This window comes from Protobothrops mucrosquamatus, unplaced genomic scaffold, assembly GCF_001527695.2.
Source record: "Protobothrops mucrosquamatus isolate PMUCROS unplaced genomic scaffold, P.Mucros_1.0 scaffold_128, whole genome shotgun sequence".
Taxonomy (NCBI): Eukaryota; Metazoa; Chordata; class Lepidosauria; order Squamata; family Viperidae; genus Protobothrops; species Protobothrops mucrosquamatus.
This window is the reverse complement of record NW_015386204.1, coordinates 1489995-1515411: the sequence shown is the minus strand read 5'-3', so window position 1 is coordinate 1515411 and position 25417 is coordinate 1489995. Positions and strand designations below refer to the sequence as shown.

At 37.5% G+C, this 25417-nt stretch overlaps 1 protein-coding gene across 1 annotated transcript; it reads left to right on the top strand.

The window, feature by feature from the left end:
- The first annotated feature begins 11933 nt into the window (after positions 1-11933).
- On the top strand, positions 11934-19126 carry CLRN3 (clarin 3). Its single transcript, XM_029284435.1, has 3 exons — positions 11934-12159; positions 17409-17588; positions 18855-19126. Exons 1-3 carry the CDS (start codon positions 11934-11936, stop codon positions 19124-19126), a joined length of 678 nt encoding a protein of 225 aa, XP_029140268.1.
- The last annotated feature ends 6291 nt before the right edge of the window (positions 19127-25417 follow it).

The window sequence follows — 25417 nt, the reverse complement described above, 5'->3', positions numbered from 1 at the left end:
GCTACACTTGGAAAACTGCATCCAGTTTTGGTCACCACGATGTAAAAAAGATGTTGAGATTCTAGAAAGATGGCAGAGAAGAGCAACAAATATGATTAGGGGACTGGAGGCTAAAACATATAAAGAACGGTTGCTGGAATTGGGTATGTCTACTTTAATGAAGAGAAGGGCGAGGGGTGACATGATAGCAGTGTTCCAATATCTCAGGGGCTGCCACAAAGAAGAGGGAGTCAAGCTATTCTCCAAAGCCCCTGAAGGCAGGACAAGAAGCAATGGATGGAAACTAATCAAGGAGAGAAGCAACCTAGAACTAAGGAGAAATTTCCTGACAGTTAGAATAATTAATCAGTGGAACAAGTTGCTTCCAGAAGCGGTGAATGCTCCAACACTGGAAGTTTTTAAGAAGAGACTGGACAGCCATTTGTCTGAAATGGTATAGGGTTTCCTGCCTGAGCAGGGGGTTAGATTAGATAACCTCCAAGGTCCCTTCCAACTTTATTATTATTATTAAGTTTAAGAACTTCTTTAAGAAAAGAACTGTTTTGTTACTTCATCAAATTTGATTATTCGTTTATGCCCAGGTACTCCAAAGCTCTTAGAATTAAATATTTAATGGATGCATCTCTACTTCAAGACAAACAGAGAAATTGAGTTTTATTTACAAATACAAGAAATTATATAAAACAGAATTGGCTAGATATACACTGAGATTATAAGCATTTTTCTCTTACCAAGTTTCTTCAAGCCACTCTTTTTGCTTCATTATAATCTTTATTATTACACTACAGTTCACTATGGCTTATATAGTAAAGGTACAGAATTTTTTTAAAAAAATATGGGTCAGTTATAATCTTGTCATTACTTGATCCATAAACAAAATGAAACTATAATGTTGCACTGGTAAATATAAACGTGTCTCATTGTTTTCCAACCAAGAAAACACCTGTAACGCTAATATAAAAATAAGTATTCATATTAGACATACGCGGCAAGGATGCCACTAGATTTAATTAAATTCATTTGTCACATTAATGCCCCTAAGTATCATATGCTACTCAACAGGGTAAGTTTATTTAGTGCAGTACTAAGGGAATTTAAATACCAGGAATTAATGAAATGCAAAAATGAACAATTTCTGCTTTCAGTGACGCACACAATAATCTTAACTTTGCTTTACAAGATGTAATTGTAAAATAAACACAGATCTATAAATTGCTCCTTAATTGGACAGCATACTTGAAATTTATGAATATTAAGATAAAATGCTACTTTAAATTTGTTCCTTTATTTCAGACATGTCAAACACAAGGCCCGGGGACCGGATGCGGCCCACAAAGCGGTTTCATGTGGCCCGCAAAGCCATCCTGAAATCAGTGAGGGAATGGCCCCTACTGCCTTGGTCCTGGTCCAGGCCAGCCAGGAGCCAATGTACAATTTTGTGGTGGCCATCTATGCTGAAACGCATTCAGTCCTAGCTCCACAAGGCCATCTGGAAACAGCGAGGAACCAGCCCCTGCCATGTCGGCCCCGCCCCCTGGGTGCATGCTGAGCTGTGTTTCTTACCTGTTTTTCTCCCTCCCTCATCTCAAATATTTTCCCACCACTCTGTACTTAAGAAGGAAGGAAGGAAAGAAGGAAAGAAGGAGAGGGAGGGTCTGAGGGAAGTCCTGCCCTGCTGCCCTTTTCACCATCTCCTTGCCCTCTCCTCCTGGCCTATCCTGGGGTCTCCCATCCTATTGCTAAGGAAGCTTTGGATACAAAGCTGGGTCTTCTCCCATGGAGAGGGAATGGGCCTCCCTCTGACTTTGCCCTCGTACCCATCATGAGCAACCTGGCTAAGGAGAGCAAGCACAGCAGCAGCAGCATTGAGGAGGTAAGTGCAGCTGGGCGCCCCCTTGGGGAAGTGGGGCTGGGCTTGGTGCCGCAGGTGCTCGAGGGCCAGGCTGGGCATTTGACCTCTGCTGCAGTCCGTACCACCATCCAGCCCCCCCCCTGCATGGCCTGAGAGTAACAGTGAGGTTCCTCCAGTGGACCATGCCTTGGCACTTGCCCTGGTCCCACCCACTTCTGCCAGAGACCCTCAGATCTGTCCCACTCCTGCCCAGGCCCCCACAGGCACCCTTGATGCGAACAATGTAGAGCTGGCCACGCCCACCCAGTAGGCCGCACCCACCCTGGCCACACACCCCCGCCCCCCCGAGGGCAACCACAATGCTGATGCGGCCTTCAATGAAATTGAGTTTGACACCCCTGCTTTATTTATTTACTTGTTTGTTATCTCAATCCTGGAGTCAGGGGCTCACAATAATCAGCATAAAACAAAGCATAGAAACCCAAACATATCATAAAAATCATAAAATGTAGATTTCTCACTTATTACTGCTCCCACTTTTAATTACAAATTCATACCATGCATCTAGCAAAATTAGCTACCAACTTTCAAATTCTGTGACAACTCCTATCCAGATAATAGGTAGCTTTGAAAAGTATTGGAAGCATAAAATTCTCATAAATCACAAGAAAAACTCATTAAGTAACACTATAACAGATTGCTCAAAACAGATAGTAGTAGATTGCTCTATACTGAAAGATTTAAGCAGCCCTAGGACACAGATGAAAGGTATCACTCCTGATTTTCAACAGGAATTCATAACAGTGCTATATGAACACACTGGCTGATAAATTTGCCACATAGGTTGGCAGTCATATCTATAATTCTAGATTGTTGCAGTTTACTTTCTCCATATAATTGTAATCCTGAAGTCAATTTTCTATGTTCTATAATTTATTACAAAAGGACAGAACTAAAACCCAGACCACTATCAAATATTACAAAAATACATGGCTATTTCCAAAGCCAATCTCTAACACCATCTGACGTTTACTAAATACTCTGGTTTCTCTTCAATTTATATAAATCTTTCACCTTACAAAATATATCTCCAACATCACCACATAAGGCGTATGTCTAGTCCTATTCCACATAACTCACTTCTTCCAATACTGCAGTCTACAAAACCATGCCAAGAGACAGAGTTGCTTTTCACAGTGAGGTGGGCAGCATATAAATTTAATAGTAACTTTTACCACTGATTCTGTGGAAAATAGCACAGAAGAGTATTTTTTTTAAAAAAAGTTTATTATTGGCAATCCCAAACTTTTGTATAGATTCTATCTTAGAAACCTGTAGCTCTGAAGATCACCAACCTGAGTGGGTATGACCAGCTTCAGGCATAAACATTTACTTTGATCCTTAGTTTCTCATTTGCAAACTGGAAATTATGATTGAAGGAGCTCAATATATTTAGCCTTGAAAAGACCAAGAAGAATATAAAAGTGTTTTTCAAGTACCTAAAGACAGCCACATAGAAAAAAAAACATAACTATAATAACAATAAAGAGGAAAAACAATTATCTAAAGAAATGGTGAGTTAAATAGGGTTCAGACAGAAACTGAGTTTGACAGTCTTTAATGTGTATTCCTGCACTTACAAGTTAGCTGTAGTAATCAGATAAAGGTACTTTTTCAAATGTATGATTATCAAGTCTTAAATCAAGAATAGGCAACTTGAATACTACATGCTGCTCCCTTTCTCTTTCCCTCCTAAAAGATTGCTGATTTTTAACAGCAACTGCTAAAACGATGATATTAATGACATTGTTGTTGCACTGTTTTAACCCCTCAAAGAGGTAATTATAAAATGCACACCAACCTGTTAAGCATTTGGGGAGGGGCAATATTAAAATAAGGTATGAAACACTCAGACTTACTGCATACTATAGTATGCAGATATTTATTCAAGGCTGAATAAATATCTGCATACTATAATGTTATATAGAAACACCAAGATTTAATAATCACAAATAAACAGGTTTGGTCTATAAGGTCAATCATCTTCAATTGATTTCAGTATTTTTTGATGATATGTGGTAATGTACATCCAAAATGTGAGATATATTATTTATTATAACACAGAATATACTAGAAAGTGGCAATTAAATTAACCTGTAACCATCTAAATGATTCTCTGTCCAGGAGACCCAATATCTAGCAGAACAATAGTACAGTACTGAATCTCAGCCATTACTCATCTAAACCCAGACTTCTCCATTCCAGAGAATAGCACTGAGAAAATAAATTCCACAAATCAATATAAAGATTTTTAACACATTGTGTTCAATGCACGACAAGAAAAGAAATGCAACCAAAGCATATCAAATAGGTGCTTAGCACAGATTCCATTATACCATAGGCTAAACTAAAAACTAAAATAAATTTTATATTAAAAAATACCTTCCTAGGATGTAAGAGATGAATAACAGTTAAAAACTCTAATAAAAAGGCTTGCCCAAAAGCTATACTAGAAATGTATCTTTGTTAACTGCCCCCAAACCTCCCTTGTTTAGCCAAAATGAAAGAGATGCTATTAATCAAATGGGGTGCCACCGTTAACCTGGCCATCTCATAGTAGTATGGTAGTTAATCTCTGAGAATTTCAAAGTAATACAGTAATTAATCTAGTGAGAATTAGCATGTAAGCAGAGCACTGTATAAAATGTGTCTCACTGGAGCCAGCATTCACACCTCAAAAGCTCAGATGCAGAGACTGAAAGCATTAGACTGCTAAGTTCCCCAGCCCAACATTTATGGATGCACCATCTTAAAGTCACTTAAAAGGGAAACTTCACTACTGAATACGAGTATGAGGAAGTGTGCATAGGAAGGTGGTGTAAATGCCTCCATTCCAATTTCACACCACTGCCCATCATTTCTCCATTGAGTGGACAGGACCGAACTACTTTAGAAGGTTGCTGTGAGAACATTTTTTTTCTGCCCTTTAAAGTAGCATTCTAATAACAGAACAGAATAACAGAGTTGGAAGGGACCTTGGAGGTCTTCTAGTCCAACCCTCTGCTCAGGCAGGAAACCCTATACCATTTCAGACAAATGGTTGTCTAGTCTCTTCTTAAAAATTTCCAGTGCTGGAGCACCCACAACTTCTGGAGGCAAGTCGTTCCACTGATTAATTGTTCTAACACTCAGAAAATAATTATTTACCAATAGTTCCATGGCTATATGCAAATACCTAAGTGCTCAGAACGGGTAAACAGAATGCTAGCTGGATACCAAAGGTTATCCCTCGTTGTAGTTTAAATGCAAATTGGCTTTTATTCCTCTTCTCATGGCTGAGGTATAACAGCAGGAGGAGCCCATAGGAATGAGATGTGACCCTGTTGAAATCCCTAAACTTCATTTCTGTTCAAGTAAAGACCTTTCGCATTTACCATGGCAGCCTCTTTCCCCCCCCCACCCCGCACCCCCCTGCGTTTCATTCGAATTCACCAGACGACTTTCCTTCCTTCCCGCCCGCCACCTGCCTGGGAACTGCTTTTGGCTTCCCTCCTTCATGGCGCTTTCTTTGCCAAGGGAAATGCCATTTCCGTTCCTCACACTCCCACCTCCAGCGGGCGGGCGGGCAGCCAAGCAAGCGGAGGCAAGGTGGGCACCCGGGCACCCAGCCTCTCCCCCTTCTCGCCTCCTCGGCAGCCTCTCTCTGCCAGGGCACGCTTTGCCCCAGGGCAGCCGGAGCCTCTTTGCGGCGAAGGGGAGGGGTCGATTCGGTCCATGGCCAGGCGCGACACCGGGCTGAGTGGGAGAAAGCAGCCGCGCCGCCTGTTCTATGCCCCCGACCCCCTGGCTGCGCTGAAGAAAAAGAGCCCGAGCTGGCCTGACTCCCGGCGGGGGGAGAGCTTAGGCGGCGGCCAGACAGAACCCGTTGCCCTGCTTGGCCACCCGGCCTCGTGTCCCGCCGCCAGCTCGCTTCGCTTACCTTCCAGGGACTCGCCCAGCTCGGCTCCTCGAGGCACGCCGGCTCCTCATACCCTCCTCACCCCGCCGGTTGCGAACTGAGACAGCGGCGGCGGCGGCGGCAGCAGCAAGCAGGGGACGCCCTGGCATTCACCCTACCCGACTCAGCTGCAGGAACCTCGTTCGCAACCAAGCAGGAAATTTCCTCCTTTCTCCCTCGCCTGCCTGCCTGCCTGCCTCCCTCTGTGTGCAGCCGAAATTCAGAGGCGGTGCCAGCGGAGCAGAGGAGCCGCCTGGTGTCGGAGAGACGCCATTGCAGCAGCTGCAGATGCCTACCTGCTCTGCCTGGGAAGGCGCCTGGAGAAGAACAGCATCAGCAGGAGCAGCCTTTCCGCACCTGTGACAGGACAGCCAGGAAGAAGAGACTGCACAGAGAGAGAGAGAGGCCCACTTTTAAACGGCTCACTGGAAGGGGACATGTTTCTCTCTTATAATTAGGGGATGATGATATTCATCTAAAAATGCTTCCTTGCCTAATATAAAGTAGGGGATATGAAAGAGAAGAGGAGAAAGAATTATTATTTTTACATTACTCTAACAGCATGACTTTGGCTGATTTATGAAACCAAGTAAAGTTTTCCGTTAGTAGCTGGATTGGAAAAATCAAGGCCTATTGAGACCAGCTTACTGGTGCTGACTCCATCCATGGAGCTTTCATGACAGGAAACAGACGTCATTTGGCACTGCTTTCTTCTGAGGGGCTCATTTGACTTTACAGTCCAGCTCTGGTATTTCCCCCTCAAAGTACTAACAAAATTCAGCTAAACTTTGCTTCCAAGCCCAGACAAGTTTCTCTACCAAGAATTATTGACTAGACAAGGAAGATGAATATATCCATGAGAAAAAGCACTGTCAAACCATGCGTATCACTAGGAGTCACACTGAACTTCAGCTCTAGACAATAAGCAAGTGTGTAAGCTATAGTTCAAAACATCAGTCTATTGCTTTGTCCAAAGAATTCTGTGCATGTATATCATAAACTTGTTTTTACAGTTCTACTGTAAATACTGTCTTTATCCAATTTGTGTGTTTCATTTTCTGTTGTTTTTCTTACATCTTTATATCCTGCTGGATACAGATCATATGATCCAGAATGTTGTAAAAAAGCAATTTACTCATGTTTACTTATTGTATGAATTAGGCTTGCTTCTGGCTAAGATGTGTGGGTATAAGTCAAAAGGAAATTGGAAAGAGTAATTAGGGAAACCGTCTCCCGTGTCAAAAATTCACATACATATCTTTTCAAATCCTATTAATGTTTTATCCAAAGCATCTTTTGATCTACAACCAACAAATTATGCTTTGATTCTCCTAGCTGAGTTCACATATTGTGCTTTGTAAATGATGAAGTGTGGCCTATTTGAAAACCATGGTTACAGAAATCAGGTAATGCATAAACTCTTTACCTGTGTGCATATCAGAAGATGGGTTGGACTGTGCTTAAAAATGCATAATCACTGTTGTTCTTTCTCACAGTCTAAGTCTATCCACCCACGGTTACTTCAAAGTTATGATTATTTCTAGTATGTTTTTCTCCATTCCCCATCTCAAATTCTAAAGTCACTTTGCAACTCCATTTTTATGTCTTTTAGCTGGACAAAGTTCTCTGTGTTCATTTTTTTTCTTTCTTCATTAAAAATTAAGTATGTCCGAGTCTTCGCAACACCATGAACCACAGCATGCCAAGTCCTTCTGTTCTCCACTGTCTCCTGGAGTTTTCCCAAATTCATGTTCATTGGGTCGATGAGACTATCTAACCATCTAATCCACAGCCATCCCCTTCTCCTTTTGCCTTCAATCTTTCCCAACCTCAGGGTCTTTTCCAATGATCAAATTGGTCTTTTCCAATACTTTGGCTACCAAATGAGAAGAGAGGACTTATTGGAAAAGATCATTGGGAAATAATTACTTTACCAGTAGAGAAAAGAACAGCTGCTTCTCCCACTGACATATTTTTTAGGGTGGATTGAAAGAGGATCAAAGGTTGAGCTATTTCTTCATCACTATGCCTGTAGCTTCCAATCACCATTATTAATTATTATCACATGAGTATTAAATTAGAGTTGAAGGGATTTCTAGAAGAGTTAAGGCACGGGGAGATAACAAGTTTGTTAATACCTGTTGAAGGGAAAGTCAAGCCATTTCATAACTTTAGTTTTGTGTCTTGCTTTTTTTCCCCCTTGCACAGCTTTTTCTTTTCTTGCATGGCTTTATTTTTTCTTTTCTATCATTTCCTTTAGATTAGCTTTTTATTTTGTGTAGAATCTTCAATAAATATAAATTTTAAAAAACAATAGATCAATTATTATTGTGTAGTATTTATAAATAGGTTATGGCTATAGCATGTCTTTAGACTATTCCACCAGGCACACCCATTAAAATTTGTTTTGTGTGTGCAAATATTGGTAATGGAAAAACAGGAGGCATTTAATAAATAATTTCATTAACACATTATTCATTCCATGGCCTATATTCTGGTGTAGTATCATCTCAGAAAAAAAACTTTCATTTTTCAGTCAATTTATCATAGTTTTGAATCTCTTTTTCTGTTCAAGAACATTACTGCCTTGCCCTCTGGCTTGAATAAATTTGATGAATTTTGCACTAATTTTATCCTAGCAGATGCAAAGCAGACTGGCCTACTGATCTCCATAAGATGATTTACAAGTATATTTAACATAATCAAAATCCCATTCTCAAAAGTTCTATAGGATTTTCATGCATGTCAGCATTTTAAAAAATGCAGATTGAAGGAATCTAGTCTCTTTTTGTTGTTGTGTACAATTGTTGCTAGGAAAATAATTATGTTTAGATGTAGTTTTACAGTGTTCTTACTTCCCTCATAAAGAAAACTAGAATGGTAGTTATTAATTTTTTTAGAAAAGATCTGAAACTCTGACTTGCTGAAATATGTACCTGTGAATAAGTGTGTGTGTGCGTGTGTGTGTGTGTGTGTGTGTGTGAGAGAGAGAGAGAGAGAGAGAGAGAGAGAGAGAGAGAGAGAGAGAGGGAGGAATAATGATGATTGTGCAAGGAAATTGTGATAAGATGTTCTAAGGCAGAGGTCCCCAACCTTTCTGGTGCCACAGACAGGCAGTTGTGAAAGGCAGTAATGGTGGCAGGGGGAGAGGGGATGATTTCGTGCACACAACCTAATCCCTCACATGCACAAATGAAACTTTGTGTGCTCGCCCACTGCTTGCACGGCCTGGTTCCCCTGTGGACCAGGGGTTGGCGACCCTTGTTTTAAAGATTCAAAAGTTTTTGCAATGTAAAACACAATGAAAACATGAGGAATGATTGTTACCTTTCACTCATCTTTCTCCTTCAAATCTGACAATCCATACACTTTATACTATATGGGTATTTGTCCATATGTCATGAGCCTTTTAAAGAATGTGTGATGGTAGTAGTGAATTTATTGATCTTCTTAAAATTAAGATGGTGATTGAATCAGCAAAATTATTTGTTGCTATGCCAATAAAACCTATGCAATATATTCTTTTCCATCCATATGTATGATATCAACTCCTACACATTTTTTGTGAGTAACTTTATTATGCATAAATGAGATTCTTTACTACTTCAATGATATGCAACTGCTGCATAACATTTAATATTGTATTTTGCAAAAAAAAATACTCCTATTGAGGTTGTTCTGGTTACTACTAAATTATCTAATATTTGCCTGAACACGACTCAGAAGTAAGTGATTGGAAGATGTGAAATCCCATCTGTAAGCTTTGTATCAGCTATGAACTCTGAACATTTATTGTGGTTAATCATATCCTTTGTTTGAGCCAATGACTTTAAAAGTCCAGAAATGTCAGAATAGCTATTATATTGGCTTCCTTGATCAAATCCATCTTTTCTATTTGCTATAATTTTGCATCTTTATGATTTAGGGTTGGCACAATAGACACCATCAGAAGTAAGTCAGGCAGCCATAAATAAAACCATGCAATCAAGTGATCAAAAACAAACTATGGGTTCAGACAGTTTGCTATCCCAACACCAACTAATTCTATATTCAGAATACGATATTAATAGTATAATGCAAAAACCTAGGTTCAAGGGAGAGATATTAAAAATATTTTCTTAAGTCCATAATCTCATATTTTATTAATGACAGATTATGTGGAATGGGGCAATATTATACCTTAGTATTCAAGAGTAAATCTCACTGTTTTTGAGGAATTGATTATACTTAAAGCCTAAAGGTTTTCCCTGTCCAGTTATGACTGACTCAAAGAGACAGTGCTCATCTCTGATTCTCATCCGAGGGACCCTGCATTGTCTGAGAGCTGCTTCCATCATCATGTGGCTGGCACAAAAGTATGGAATACTATAACTTTTCCTGCAAAAGCAGTACCTATTTATCTACTTGTATTTGCATGCTTTCAAACAGCTAGGTTGGCAGGAGCTAGGGTGAGAACATTGTGCAGTGCTTGGGTCTCAAATCTGGACTCTCAGCTTTCCAGCTGACAAGCCCAACATTACATCTGCTGAGCCATTATGCCACCCTGATTATGCTTATTAAAGCAGAAAACTTAGCTATTCTTTATCACTTAAATTTCTGGACTTCTGTCTTGCTGTCTTGGCTCATTGGCAAGCTTAGCCTTTTTTGAGAATGACATGTTATATACTGCTTATGCTTATTAACTAGGTTTCAGTTTATGTATGTTATCACTGTTGTATATATTATTTTATTTTATGTTTCAAATGAATTCAAAATTTTAATTTGAATATCCAGGAAAAATGAAGATTCAAGTGAATCTCTCCCAAACCATACTTTTTAGACGTTTCACACGAGTTTAGCGTATGTGAATATTAATTTTATCAGTATTAATGTTCTACATATACATTATAAAATTCATTAAGTCTTCTTATTCCTTTGCGCCTCCCATTTTAATAAGAAGGATTCTGCATTCCAAGAACTGTGCAATCAATCAACATGCAAGGAAACCCAATTTCTGTAAAAGGGTATTTACTGAGGAATTTTCCTAGTGTGACATTTTTTTTATATTTGTAACAGCACTTGTATAGTGCAATTTCTCATGATAATTGAAAGTGTGGCTACCATGTATCTAAAGTATCATATAGCACCATGTGACCAGATTTGTCTTTTATTGAGACTCCTAAGACATGACTAGCCATAACCATAGTTAGTTAATCTATGGTTCAAACTCTCAAACTCAAACTTCACGCTTTAGACCAGGGGTCTTCAAACTTGGCCCTTTTATGACTTGTGACTTCAACTCCCAGAATTCCTCAGGTAGCGTGCCTGGCTGAGGAATTCTGGGAGTTGAAGTCCACAAGTCATAAAAGGGCCTGGTTTGAAGTCCCCTGCCTTAGACTTTTATGTGCAACACATTAGATTTAGGAACTATCCAAGTACTGCACTCAGTGATTGCAGGAAGGTGTACAAGTAGTCCTTGTTTATTGACTGCCTTGTACAGTGGCCATTCGCAGCTACAACAGTGGTGAAAAGCTTTGTGGCCAATCTTTGCATTTATGACATTTGCAGACCTGTAAAAGCCAAGGAAAGCTGAAGTCAGGTGGTAAGCATAGTTGTGCTTTCCCTTAGCAAACACTTTGCTGAACAACCACTTCATCTTAAAAGAGGGTGGAGTGTATATGCCATTAAGCTCTTCCACAATAAAGCAATCCTTAAACTTGCCATGTTTTTTAAAGCCATGACACAAAAAACTGTAGAAATATCATGCATTCTGGGTGACACTATAAATAATTGTTTCATCATTCACCTTATGGAGATAAAGTTTAACTTTGAGGCTTCATTATGAAAGTCTCAGCATGTCATGAACTGAGTATTTTTCTTGTCACCATGGTAATGTTTTACTGCAGACCAAAGTTCAGCTATTTTATTTCTTTATTACCATTCCTGTTAGTACAAAGTTTATAGTGTAAGCAATGTGCTCTCATTTTTTTCTGGAAGAGTGGCAAAGCTTTCATAGACTGGACTTCTCATCAAAAGAACTACAGAACTCCGTGTTGGTGGAGAAATCTTATTATAGTTTGGGAAAACTCTTCTCTTTCGAACAAAATGCCATCCAGGAGAAAAACCTTGATGTTCGCCTCTGCTTTTTTCACCAGCCTATGCTCTTTTGTTATAGTTTGCGTTGTGCTTGCAACTAAAAACTGGGTATCAAGTGACATTATCAATTCCAAAGAAAATTCCAGTATGAAGCTAATAATTACATATGGACTTTTTCAAGGAGTTTGCTCAGATGTATCTCCTGGAATTAGTTCACCTCACACCAGTTTTCAAGGTAAATAACAAGTGAAGGCAATAATGCTGGTCATTGACCAAAATCTCTCTCTCTCTCTCTCTCTCTCTCTCTCTCTCTCTCTCTCTCTCTCTCTCTCTCTCTCTCTCTCTCTCTCTCTCTCTCGTTGCAAGTAGCTTTGTTTACTATTGTAAACTTTCAACCAAGCATTCATTGTTTATACACTACTGTAAGGCATTTACATTTACTGTAAAGTCTTTCAGGAGGAAATTGTTGTACAATAAATAACCTATAAGACGTTTTTACAAGCAAACTTTAAAAACCTGGTAACATTACTAGCCATAATAATAATAATAATAGCAATAATAATAATAAGTTAATAAATGCCTTGTATATAATGTGCATTATTGTAAATGTTCAGGTAATTACAAAGGTGCATTTCACTAAGCCCTCCATATAGTTAATTTGTAGAATTCAGTCAAATGCGATGTAGCAATAGCATTGCTTGGACTGTTTTAAAAAAAATTCTTGGAAGATGAAATTATCAATGATTAATCAAGTAGTTCCATTTTCACAGCAATCCAATAGTAGTATTAGCAGGAGAAGCAAGCTAGGAATACATGGGACAAGAAAGCAATTGTGAGAAAGTAAAAGTAAAGTCAGGAGAAGGAGAAGGAGAAAAATAAATGTGACATAAATAATTTAATTTTACTTTGATAATGATTTTTGAATGAATAAATCCACTACTTCAACAATTAGATCACCTAGATAACTTTATAAGGAAGTTCATGGAACATAAAGTTTTTAATCAGAGTGCCATACATTGCCTCATATTACTCATATTACTCAGTATTTTTCTGAAGCCCAATTGCTGTTGAGTAAAAGTTGAATTTTTTATCAGGCTCATCTCCAACTGGTTGATCACTTTGGGAACCTAATCTGTCTTTGACCAGCAGAATCCCCAGTGGAATGTTAAAAAAAAAAGGCCATGATATCAAAGTCCCGCACATTTTGTAGATGCATGTGACAGTCTTCTTAATTATCTGCCTCTGGCTGTCTTCTTATTTTCTTATATTTTAATAAGATGCTATATGAGAAAAAATAGGCATCAGTATGAAACAGCACCTGATCCTCACAGTCTTCAGTCCTATGCAGGAATTCTAGGGTATTTTCACAGAAAACTGTCTTTTATCAATCTATATTGTGTTCCTACTTGTGATGTTACGATGGTACAAGCCAGCCAAATGTACTTTGATTTTAACTGTTACATTTACTGAGGCCTTTCTATATTATACTGGTATTTATTACATTGTTTACACTGTAGAACAAATTGAGCTTTTATATTTATAGATTTACTAATTAATATGCAAATGAAATTGTGATGGACCACAGAAAAGAATCACCTGTATAAAATTTAAAATAAAATCAGATAATCCAATAGTTTTTTAAAATAATAAAGGGATATCTGTTAATTGATATGGTTTTTAATATTATTCTATTTTACTACCGCAAACACTGAAAAAGGTTAAGCGGTGAAACTAAACTAGAATAACAAAAGAAGACCTCTTCTCCACATCAGTATCAACAGTACAGCTAAAATAGTACTATAGTGATGTTATTCAGGCAAATGAGTTCAGTCCAGAGGCATGCAAATCTGACCATAACTAAAGAATAAAATATCACTGGCTTAGTGTCTATGGAGATTCTCAGTCATCCAGGTCATGGTTGTTCCAAAGGTGCTTTTTCAGGAGGTAACTGGACTTTCTTGTTTTTCTTTGAAGACGTTTCGCTTCTTCTTGGTTGAGAAGCGAAACGTCTTCAAAGAAAAACAAGAAAGTCCAGTTGCCTCCTGAAAAAGCACCTTTGAGACATCACTGGCCTAGCTAAATCCAAAACCACATCTACTCTGTCTTAGAGAGATTGCATCTCAGTCTCTTTTTCGCATCCACACTCTCATAATGTTTAGCACTAAGACAATGTTCAGCTGTATCTCCTGTTTAGCTCAGGGTCATGTACTGATATAGACAGGATTTTGACTGACCTTGTATTAGTAGATGACATCTTCCTTTGAGTTCAGCTACATGCTAAATAGGAGGGATGAGAGAACAGAGCCTTGGGAATTCCATAAAGAAGGACTTTAAGATTCAATCTCTCTGTTCCTATTACCACCAAATGGAAACAACACCAGTCCAAATTGTTAGAAGTGATACAGATGGTATCACTGATCATTGATAACAATTAAAAGCGAGATCTGGTTGTATTAGGAGGGCCACACTACTATCCAAGTCCCATCACAGGTCATTCTCAAAAGCAGTCAGTGTGGTGTCAGTATCAACCACATTATTAGACATGATAGCTAAGTAGTGCCTCCAAACTCAAAGCTAACAATTGTGAAAAGAAAAGACAATAGGAAAAAGGTCATTACAGTCATTACTGCTAACCTTCCCCACCATAATGGGTTGTGAGAATAACCTTAGGAAGAGGTGCCATAGCCTAGACAGTAGCCTAGACAAGAGATATCTCTGCCCACAAAAGGAATGGGGCTGGAGAAAGCATCTTAGAAGGGAGCCTTCCTAGTTCTCTGAAATGTAAAGACAAGGGAGGGGAGGAGTGTTTTCAGACTTGTAAGATTCTGTTATTGTAATTTGCAATAATGCTAGTTCTCATGGTTTTGGTTGCTTGTCTGGACTACCTCAAAGGGCTGTCAGCCTCTTATTCCACTTTTCAAAACATAATATATGAATACCATTATTAAAAGCTGTGTATTGTGTTAAATTAAGCTGCTTCTCCTTATTGAACGTCACACTGGGGTGAATGGCTATGCTGAGCCTAATAAATAAGAATATTTCTTACATCACAACATATATTATTTTTCATATTTTATGAGAGTACAAAATACATTTTATTATGTACCATAAAACAATTTAATATATATCTTCTGCTTTTCTTGATGGAACCTAGCAAGATAACTAAATGTGCAAAGTGCTGCAGTATGAATTATACAGAGGCTAATGTGCATAGCAATTCTTAGGTAGCTTGAAATTTGTTGGCAAGAGTAATTTGCTTGAATATTAAAAGGTCAGTTAATTAGTAGCCTTACCACAATAAGGCATCTGATATTATCCTCCAGATTTCTCATGAGCCTTCCTTGACTAAACATTAAATTTGATCTCTTCTCTTACATTTTGCATTCTAAATGCACAAACCACGATGCACAATTAAACTAGCAGACACTTATTAGGCTGCCATTTGTGATTTATGTTGTGTAATAAATGACTGTAGGCTTTCCTGGGCCTTCCAGAGAATCCTAGAACGAGATGCTGCATTTCATAAGCTATTTCTCACGTCCCAACATTAAAAATATTTCATTCTTAAATAAATTCCCAACCCGTTATGTTTGAAATGTTTAACCATATATCAAAGCAGACTAACAATTTTGTTCAGTTTAGGTTTGATTTAAAATATGTTGCCAACATTTAGCCATTTCTAAGCAAGCATAAGTATTTGAAATTCTTATAAAGAAATCAACCCCCTTTACAGACATTTCTGTGCACACATACAGATGGCCTACTCTCAAGATGAACTTGTCATGATGTGAACAATAGACAATTTAAGAAAATGCATAAATATGTTGCTGTGTTATGTTTGAATGCATATATTTGAGCGGAAATAGTCATGCCTTTTGTTTTTATTTTAAAAATGCATACAAAGTATATATTTGTCTCTTTGTTCTACTTTTTAAAACACAGGATTTTGGCAAAGAATTATGGGATAAAATATAAATCATGTCCTTGAAATATTAAATCACTACATCAAATTATTAGTGCTGTGCCAAAATGTTCTAGTTTCCTTTTGTTTGTCAGAAAACAAATGGCTTTGATTCTTTTTTCCAGAAAAGAAAAATATACTAGTGAAATTCTAATGGGAAGAAAATGCCTTGTTCTTAAGCTTACTTTGATATTATGAAATGGTTGAAACTAGGTGATATGCCTTTCATCATGCAATAATCTCTCCAGCAGATTGCACTTTATTGCTGTTCTACTCTACAGATAAATTCCAGGGAAAATTATTATGAGGTTAACTACTCCCACAAGATTTAAAAAAAAAAATCAGGAAAAAGAGATAGCCAGACAGGTTGCGTATTAGAGGAGAGATATACCTTGTACCTATAAAGAAAGCTCACAAACATCAGAAAATAAAAGAATTATAAAACAATTCTAATAAGATCAACAAGGAACAGTCTATCTTGAACAGCGCTCAAGAAATTGGAAAGATTAAGAAATAAAATCAAAGACTTTTCTCAGGGTTTTGTTTTTTTTTGACAAGAAGTAATAGAAGAGAGAAAGAGAGGAAGGATTCCTAAGACTCCTGAGAATGATTCCTAATTTCTACAGGTCCTAATGCTATTCAGATCCAAGAATAACGAATGCATAGCAGGGACTAAGCACATTCTCAAAAATCTCAATAGAGATTAATTAATTGTGTGAATTGTACACGTATATATATGTACATTACACATATTTTCTTGATGTGACCAGAATCTTTATAAAACGAAGCAGTGTCACTAGCATTGCACACAAAGGTATATGCATTCAATTCTGAACAGATAGGCTCTGTCCAAATAATTAGTGGTATCCAGGACCAGGGCTTTTTTTCTCATAGAATGCCCAGAACGGAGTTCCGCCACCTTTTTTGGATGGAACCTTGTAGGGTAGGCAAGACTGGTTGTATGACGTGTGTGAGTTCTGGCACCTTTTTTTTTTTTTTTAGAAAACAAGCACTGTCCAGGACTATATGGACCGATAGTCAGTCTGCAACTCTTGAGCATAAACTCCCATGCACAATAGTCAGTAAGTGTTTTTATAAACCTAGAACAGTCCTTCCTAATTTAACCAGTGTGTCAGTTTCATTTTATCTGGACAATATCCAGTTGGTAACAAAAAATTCAACATGCACGGCCATATTTGAAAGGAGCCATCATTATCATCAATTGCCTCTTTAATTCTACGTTTTACATTTTAAATTACCTTTATAAAAATCAATCCATGCATGTGAACATTGTAGAGAGAGTGATGTTCATCTATGGCAAAAAAATAATAATTCAGAAGTCTGGTAGCTATTTTTCCAACCACCCACTGTAGGCATCTAATGAATTGAGTTGCAGCTGATAGAAACCAATACCTTTTAATGTTTTGCTGGTGATACCAGGTACTTGTGAAATATGTCTATATTGAAATTATTTATATTATCTCTGCATCTTGCGATACTAATTATGAATAATTATCTTTCAGTTGCAGGTGCTCTAGAAAATGATACTTTGAAGATTTTCAACAGTGTAATTATATTTCTGCTGGTTATGACTATGCTCAGTTCCTTCCTTAGTTCTGGATTTACCTGTTACAATGCCATCAGCAACCCATACCAAACATTTTTGGGGCCTATTGGAGTTTATACTTGGAATTCTGTGTCTTGTAAGTAATATACATTTGAACAGTATGTTTGCAAATAATTGATAATCTAATACACTTACATTTAGACAGCAAACAACTGTATATGAGTTTTCATTGTTCTTTTGGTTTTTATTTCTAGATTTTAAATCCTACTAGGGGACAAATAATAGCTAAATAACTAATATGCAAGGCTGCTGGAATGGAAGAGGAGGAGGAGGAGGAGGAGGAGGAGGAGGAGGAGGAAGGGCAAAGGGGAAGAAGAAGAGGGGAATTAAGTCTTTCCTTGCTCTCTGTATTCCTAATCTAAAATCCTTATTCTTTCTCAAATCTATTGGTAACTTTGTTATATATGTTTTATAGTATGTATGTATGTGCAGGTATATGTATGTATCTATGTATGTATGTATGTATGTGCAAAACAAAAGGCCCACTGGCTCCTTCCAATACCCTGATCATGGAAATGACCAGAAGAAATGCCATTCACCCTGATCCTATAAAGATTTGAGCCCAAATATTCTTAAAAGTTAAAAATGTTAGGTGATCTGATAATTAATCTTTCACATTGTGTCTTATTATGGCTCCTTGAACCAGCAAGAAAAAAATATGAGGTTTCCTTAGTTCTTGGGAGAGCAGCCTAAAGAGTAAAATTGCAATAGAGAAAAACACTGCTTAAAGAGAAAAAAAAATAGAAATACACTTGCAGACAAAAACTGTTTTTTATATACATGAAAAAGTAGTGAAATGTTATACTGTAAAATGAACTCATTCAGTCATTTCCCTGGAGCTACAATCCTCAGTCTTCTATTAGACTTACATCAGGTTTCTTTTGATGTACTTTGCTATCCTTGTGATCCTACTACTAAAATAACTCAATTTCTGATACTGAATTTGTCCCAAGAGATTCCTATTTTTAAAACAGGATTGAAATAATTTGTGCAAGGGAGAAAACTGTATTATAAAATATATAAATGCTAAGCAGAACCTATGTAAAATCCTATTACAATCCAGGCCTTTGAACATGAACTATAAAAATCATTATCCAAAATCATCACAGTGTGATGGTTGGGGAATGGGTGGGTGATGAGACTTATCGTCCAACACATGTGAGATACAGAATGCTGTTTTATAATATTTTGGTATGCAGAAATATAATTCCATGTGGGTGACCCTTGCTACGTACCTCAATCTATTCCAGAAGCAGTTGACTGACTCAGCATGTTTATATTTAAGGAGCTAAACATAACAAAGAAATGCACAATATCAGCAGTATTTTCTTTTTCCTTTTAGGCATCTGCTGTCTCTTAAACCTAATATTGTTTGCAGTGAATGTGGAAGTAAACAAACTGTCCTCGGAGCTGGCCATCAAACAATGCAAAGTTTCCACAGACTTTGAACAAACCAACTCATATGGATATTCATACTGGATCATGCTTGCTATAATTGCCCTCAATGCTACAACTATTATCATCATTGTTTTCTATCAACGTGCAAAGTATTCTAAGAAGAAGGAACGAGAGAGACCTTTGGACAGTGCACCCAAGGATGGCATTTTATTTTAATGTGATTATTTCCTTACTTTAAGACAAACAGAGCAATCTTCCATTTCAAGATAAAGTGTGGAGTTACGGCCATGTGAGGTTCATTGACTTACATGGTATCATGAGATACAAGGGAAATGAAGAATAAATACATATTAGGACTTGTATTTGAAGTGTCAACCCTTGAATTTCTATAGCTGTTATTATAATTTTCTTTCAAGAACCAGTTTGGTGTAGTGGTTAACGCATCAGTACAGAAACAGGGAGACCATGAGTTCTAGTCCTCTTTTAGGCACGAAGCCAGCTGGTTGACCTTCAGACAGTCACTCTCACTCAGACCTAGGAAGGAGGCAAAGGCAAAACACTTCTGAAAAATCTTGCCAAAAAACCTGCAGGGACTAGCACTATTTGGTCATTTGAAGGCATGAAATAAGATTATTTTTTTCAGCTTCGTTCCAAAATTGTATAATAGAGGTACAATAAAGTTTCAAACAAATGTGTTATTTAAAATCAAATGCAGTGCACTAGCTTAATCAGTTTGCTGTAGAATTCTGCGGTATTCAAAATTAATTGCATTTTAAATAATATTTCCATTTATTAGAAATATTCATCAGCTCTAAATTTCTGTTCCCTTTTGCTTTGTCAATTTCATTTGAGTAACTTGGAACCAGTTCAAAGTAAAAGGTAAAATATCTTTCAGGAAATCAGTACCTAGGATCTCTGCTGACTAACAAGAAGAACCTTCAAACAGCTGTAACTACTTCACTTCCTATACTATAACAGAATTAAAAGGTATGTCAGGAACAGCAGAAGCTTTTGAACAAATGAATGCAACCGCATTTGACAGAAAAAGCTACAGAAATTTTGGAAACTAAGTTCTTTTATTTTAAAGAAAATAACATGCTGTTTTGTTTTATTATTTGATCAAATTAGATGATGTATACAAGTAATAGCTCTGTCTTTGTGGATAAACCCAGTGACAGAGCAAAGTTTCCATCTCTTCTCTATTTATATTAACTTACAATGGCATCATTTTATCTTTCCTTCATTAACTCTAATACATTCCCAAATGAGTCATCAGGAGCTCAAGTCCTGAATGAACCAAATGGCAGCAGAAAAGAAAGCAGATCACTATAAATATGGCTCTATCCAAGCTATTGTTTTCTTCTCTAGCCTTCTTGCTAGATACCTTTGTGTCTCCTATCTGAGCATCAAATAGGGTTGAATAGCATGATTTTAGTTAAAGGGGAAAAAACCAATAGTTTTAATTCTATCTGCCATTATACCCCAGAACTATGAATGTTCCACCCAAGAAAGCTGAGATGTAGCACTTACTAGAGCAGAGCAAGACAGCTAATTCTTCATTCACAACATAAAGTAAAATTCCGCCTTTCTTCTTTCATACTCTGAACCAAGGTTCTATCCACCATAACAGCACCAGAGGAAAGGGGGGGGGGAATAGAATGCAGGATTATCTATTTGGGAGTAGGCTGGTGCTTTGAGTAGCATGGCTCCAGAAATCAGGACCAATTGGTGCTGGGTATCTGAAGGAGAAGACTGGGAGTTTTTTCTGTTTAGTGACTACATGGAGCGCAGTACAGTGCTGGAATTTGCTGTGACAGCCAGATCTTGTATGCTTTATATTTTGCTTCATGTCCACTCCTTGCCAAAAAAACTGGAAGTGTTAATGCTTTGTCTTTGAAACTTGGCTACTGATACAGATTTGGACTCTATTGAACTTGGACTAGAATAAGACTAATGCTTGGTCTGAATTGTATTGCTGCTGTTGGTTCTCAAATTTTAATTCTGCTGAACTCAAACAGGCTTCTTCTCATTGTGGGCCAAATTGCTTCAAAACTGCAGCACAAACTGAAACCAAACATAGGTATCAGCCTTAAAACTGCAACACAAATCTAAAATGAATGCAGGTATCAACCTTAATGCTTTCAATGTGAAAAGTGACAAAAGGCTACCACAGGGAAGAATGTATGTAATCCTTGGCCTAATTTAATGTGGCCAATTTAATTTAAAAAATCCTTTGCAAGTAAGCTATTATGACCTCAAGCAAACTCGGTTTGTCTTTTCCCCAGTACCCTGTTCTATGAATTGGTTAAGAGAGTTTAAAGAAGTGAGAGAATTGATGGCACTATCCAGGGCTTTTTTTCTCATAGAACGCCCAGAACGGAGTTCCGGCACCTTTTTTGGATGGAAACTTGTAGGGTAGGCAAGGTGGGTTGTATGACGTGTGTGAGTTCCGACACCTTTTTTTTTTTTTTTAGAAAAAAAGCACTGGCACTATCTATTTTGGGTTCTGACTCCTGCCATCCCTTGTTTTAATCTTATTCAGCATTTGCATGCAACATGGTTCCCAACAGATGACCTTTGTGTTCTACAATAAAAAAAATGACATAGAACAGATCGATTACTTTCATCAAGCATTGTATTCAATGTCCTAAGTTATTATGGAGCAAAGCCAAATGATTAGGAACTGACCTCTAGTCTCCATTGCCATTCATGAGAACTTAAGTGCAAGTTTAATAGTAGAATATCTACAAATTATCAGCTATCCTGATATTAAGAGAAAAACAAATTCTGCATGTACAGCACCCAATGTGCTCATTTTCTGATCCTAGAATAATTAGCTATCACAGAAATAGTCATGCAAGAAAAAGAACAAATCTGACTGCTTGCTCTTTAATTATGGGCTTAATTGGGTTTGAGGATCATCACCCTCAGATCTAGGTTCCATCAAGCATGTCATTTAGAGGCTGATTTTCACTGAACTCAATTGTAAAGTGGTATTATCAACTGAAAGCTGACCTGTATCTCTGCTGTTCTTCAGAAATCATCTGCATGCCATTTTATATCAAAGTTCTGTATCAAGAGCACCAAGTATATTTAACTTACTGAAACCTCCAAGTTGATCATTTTAGGAGAGAAGCTGTGCTCAAGGTGATTTCTATATGAAAATGGATAATCTCCTAAAGTTTGTCCGATGCTGATAACAGTTTCCTGCTGCTACATAGCAATTCAACCATGCTGAGCCACTCTACTTTCCAAGTCCAAGACAGGAGTTCCCTGATAATATAAATACCCTGTTTCTATTATAAAGTCTGATTGTAGATTTAATCACGTTGCATGATGGATGTTGGCTCAGCAGAACAGTGACAATGCTCACTGAAGCTCACTGTGAAAATTTCTGCACCTCAAGCAGGATTGATGGTGCCTGTTAAGCCAGGGGGTACAAAATGTCTCATTATTTTAGACTTAAACATTGGTAGTGATGGAAAGTAAATCTATAAACATGATATAAAATTGTACATCTGGAAGGGTTTACTTGTTTTATTAATGAAAACTATCTTGATTTAGTTCTCATTAACTAACCCCAGAACCTGTTTACTCCATCCTGTTTACTGTAGTACACTCCACTGAAGGAAATTGAGGTTTCTGAATTAAAGCTCTTTTGCTGTATTGGATTTCTATGTCTTTGATGCAGTAAATAATATGAAGCATGAAGGATGATTACGTACACAGCAAAGGATTCCCAGGGAGTTACCACTGCATTACTTTCTGATCTGGAGAGGCAACACACTTTTTATTTTGAATGTTTAAAATGCACCTGAGAGAAGAGCTTTGCTTTTATCAGCATGACAAAAACAACTTTCCCTCTGTTCTGGGTGCCATATTTGAAGAACAAAAAAAGTAAGTTGAATTTGTTAGTTATTCTAAAAAAATAACTTCAATTTCCATATAATATTCAATCTATATTGCTTTTTCAGTTCATGTCACCTGTAATTTATAGTCTACTCTGACTTCTAATTGTGTAAAGTTATACAATTGCATTACAGTGGGATGAAGATGGAATTTGATTTGTCACTATAAAATAACCTAATTCCAGATTAAAAATCACAGCAATAAAAAAATAAGCCCTTGGCTATATTATGATCAACTGAGTCCTTTTTTCATAGCAGGAATTTTGACTGTACTCATTAATTACAGAATAACATAATAACAGAGTTGGAAGGGACCTTGGAGGTCTTCTAGTCCAACCCCCTGCTCAGGCAGGAAACCCTATATCATTTCAGACAAATGTTTGTCCAATCTCTTCTTTAAAACTTCCAGTATTGGAACATTCACAACTTCTGGAGGCAGGTTGTTCCACTGATTAATTGTTCTAACTGTCAGGAAATTTCTCCTCAGCTCTAGGTTGCTTCTCTCCTTGATTAGTTTCCATCCATTGCTTCTTGTCCTGTCCTCAGGTGCTTTGGAGGATAGCCTGACTCCCTGTTCTTTGTGGCAACCTCTGAGATATTGGAACACTGCCATCATGTCACCCCTAGTCCTTCTCTTCATTAAACTAGACATACCCAATTCCAGCAACCATTCTTTATATGTTTTAGCCTCCAGTCCCCTAATCATCTTTGTTGCTCTTCTCTGTATTCTTTTTAGAATCTCAACATTGTTTTTACATCATGGTGACCAAAATGGATACAGTATTCCAAGTGTGGCTTTACACACACTTATAGACATTATAAAGTGATATTAATACTTCACATGATCTTGATTCTATCCCTCTGTTAATGCAGCCTAGAACTGTGTTGGCTTTTTTGGCAGCTGCAGCACATTGCTGGCTCATGTTTAAGGGCGAAAAGGCAGGAAACAGAACTGAAAACAATTTAAAAATGGTTTAATTCCAGGTGCATTTTATGGTGGAATCAGAAGGTGGTTGTCTGAATACATGACATGTATTTTCCCTGCACAAAGAATATGACAACTTTAGCTCCGACCATTTCCTAGGCAGCATCTTTCACCCAGTCTCCCAAAGACATTTCTACATACCATTTCAAGGAGTCTGAAGAACAACTTATCTATTTTTAAATTGTTTATCGGCTGTGTGAAGTAGCACAGCTTCATTTCTACAGTTAGCTTGACCACAGGTTATCCTAATTGGGACCAATAACTCCATTATTACATGCAATATCACTGAGTAGAAAATCATGTGATTGTGGCAGCCTTAAGGCATCCCTTTCCATTTAGTCATTAAGCAAGTCACCACGGATGTTAAGCAAGGCATCATATGACGGAGATTTGCCATTTTATATCCACATCCTCTATTATCCTGCTTATCAGAAGGTAATGGCAAAGCAATCAAATGATTGTCATGTGACCACAGGATGCTGTAATTATCATAAATGCAAGGACTGGTTGAAAAGCTGATATTTTTACACTGGTGTAATGGTTGTTAAAAGAGGCAGTCAGTAAGTGAGGACTACTTGTATCACTGCTACAACAGTCTACCCAAGGCAGCACCAACATAGCCACTTGTTCCACGCATTATGTCTCCTGCACCACATAGCCATCTCATTTTCTAGAAAAAGGACTCTGGATGGCCAGCAAAATGGCAAATCCAGTTAGATTCAGGGAATTCATAGTTAAAATATTTCTGTCCATTCTTTATTCAGTTCTGCCCTTTGTTATTCTCTACAGTAGCTCCTGTATAAAATGTAGATTTTGCACATCTACTCATTATATAAATTGGTCTAGTTGGTCAAGTTTGTAATAGTTTTTGTTTTTGGTAACTTAATGTTTGTTAGTAATTGACATCTTTCCCTGAGTAATAAATTTTGAAATTTCTTGAAAAAAATAACATGAAATAAATACATTTGCTGATATGAAATAAATACATTGGCTGATATTTAATAATGATTTGTTATGCATTCTTTGCGCTGCGAGATTTCTTACACTTATTGTGAATTCAAATGAATTCTAGTTATCTTACAAGCTGCTCTTTCAGACAGAGGTCACACTGACTTATAAAATGATTCCAGTGAGACAAATAGTGTTTGTCCTAAGTTTATACCAATTACCATATAGATGGCTAAGTAGGAAGAGAGAGAGAAAAAATCAGGGATGGAGTTAGGCAAGTAAAGCAGGTGGTGTATGATTATAATTTCCCACAGGAATACAGAAACACAGCTCAGATGTCACTTTGCTTTTAGCAAAACTAGGTGTGCATTTCCTAAAGTGGAGCATATAGTTTACTCTGAAATGATTAACCTAACCTGGAAATATTTTCCCACACCCCTTTACAAGGAGGTGACAATTTTTCAAATATTCTTGAACCTCCCTCAGATTTTTTGAAATCCGTATCAGCTATAACTAGAGCTGTATCACTGTATCTTCTACCCACACACATATACACATTTACAAACATTCACTCTTTCTTACAGAACCAGGAAATAACAGGCTTCACTTAGCCATGGTGTGCAATCTGAAGTGCAATGTTAACAGTCTTCGAAGAGCAGAAAATAC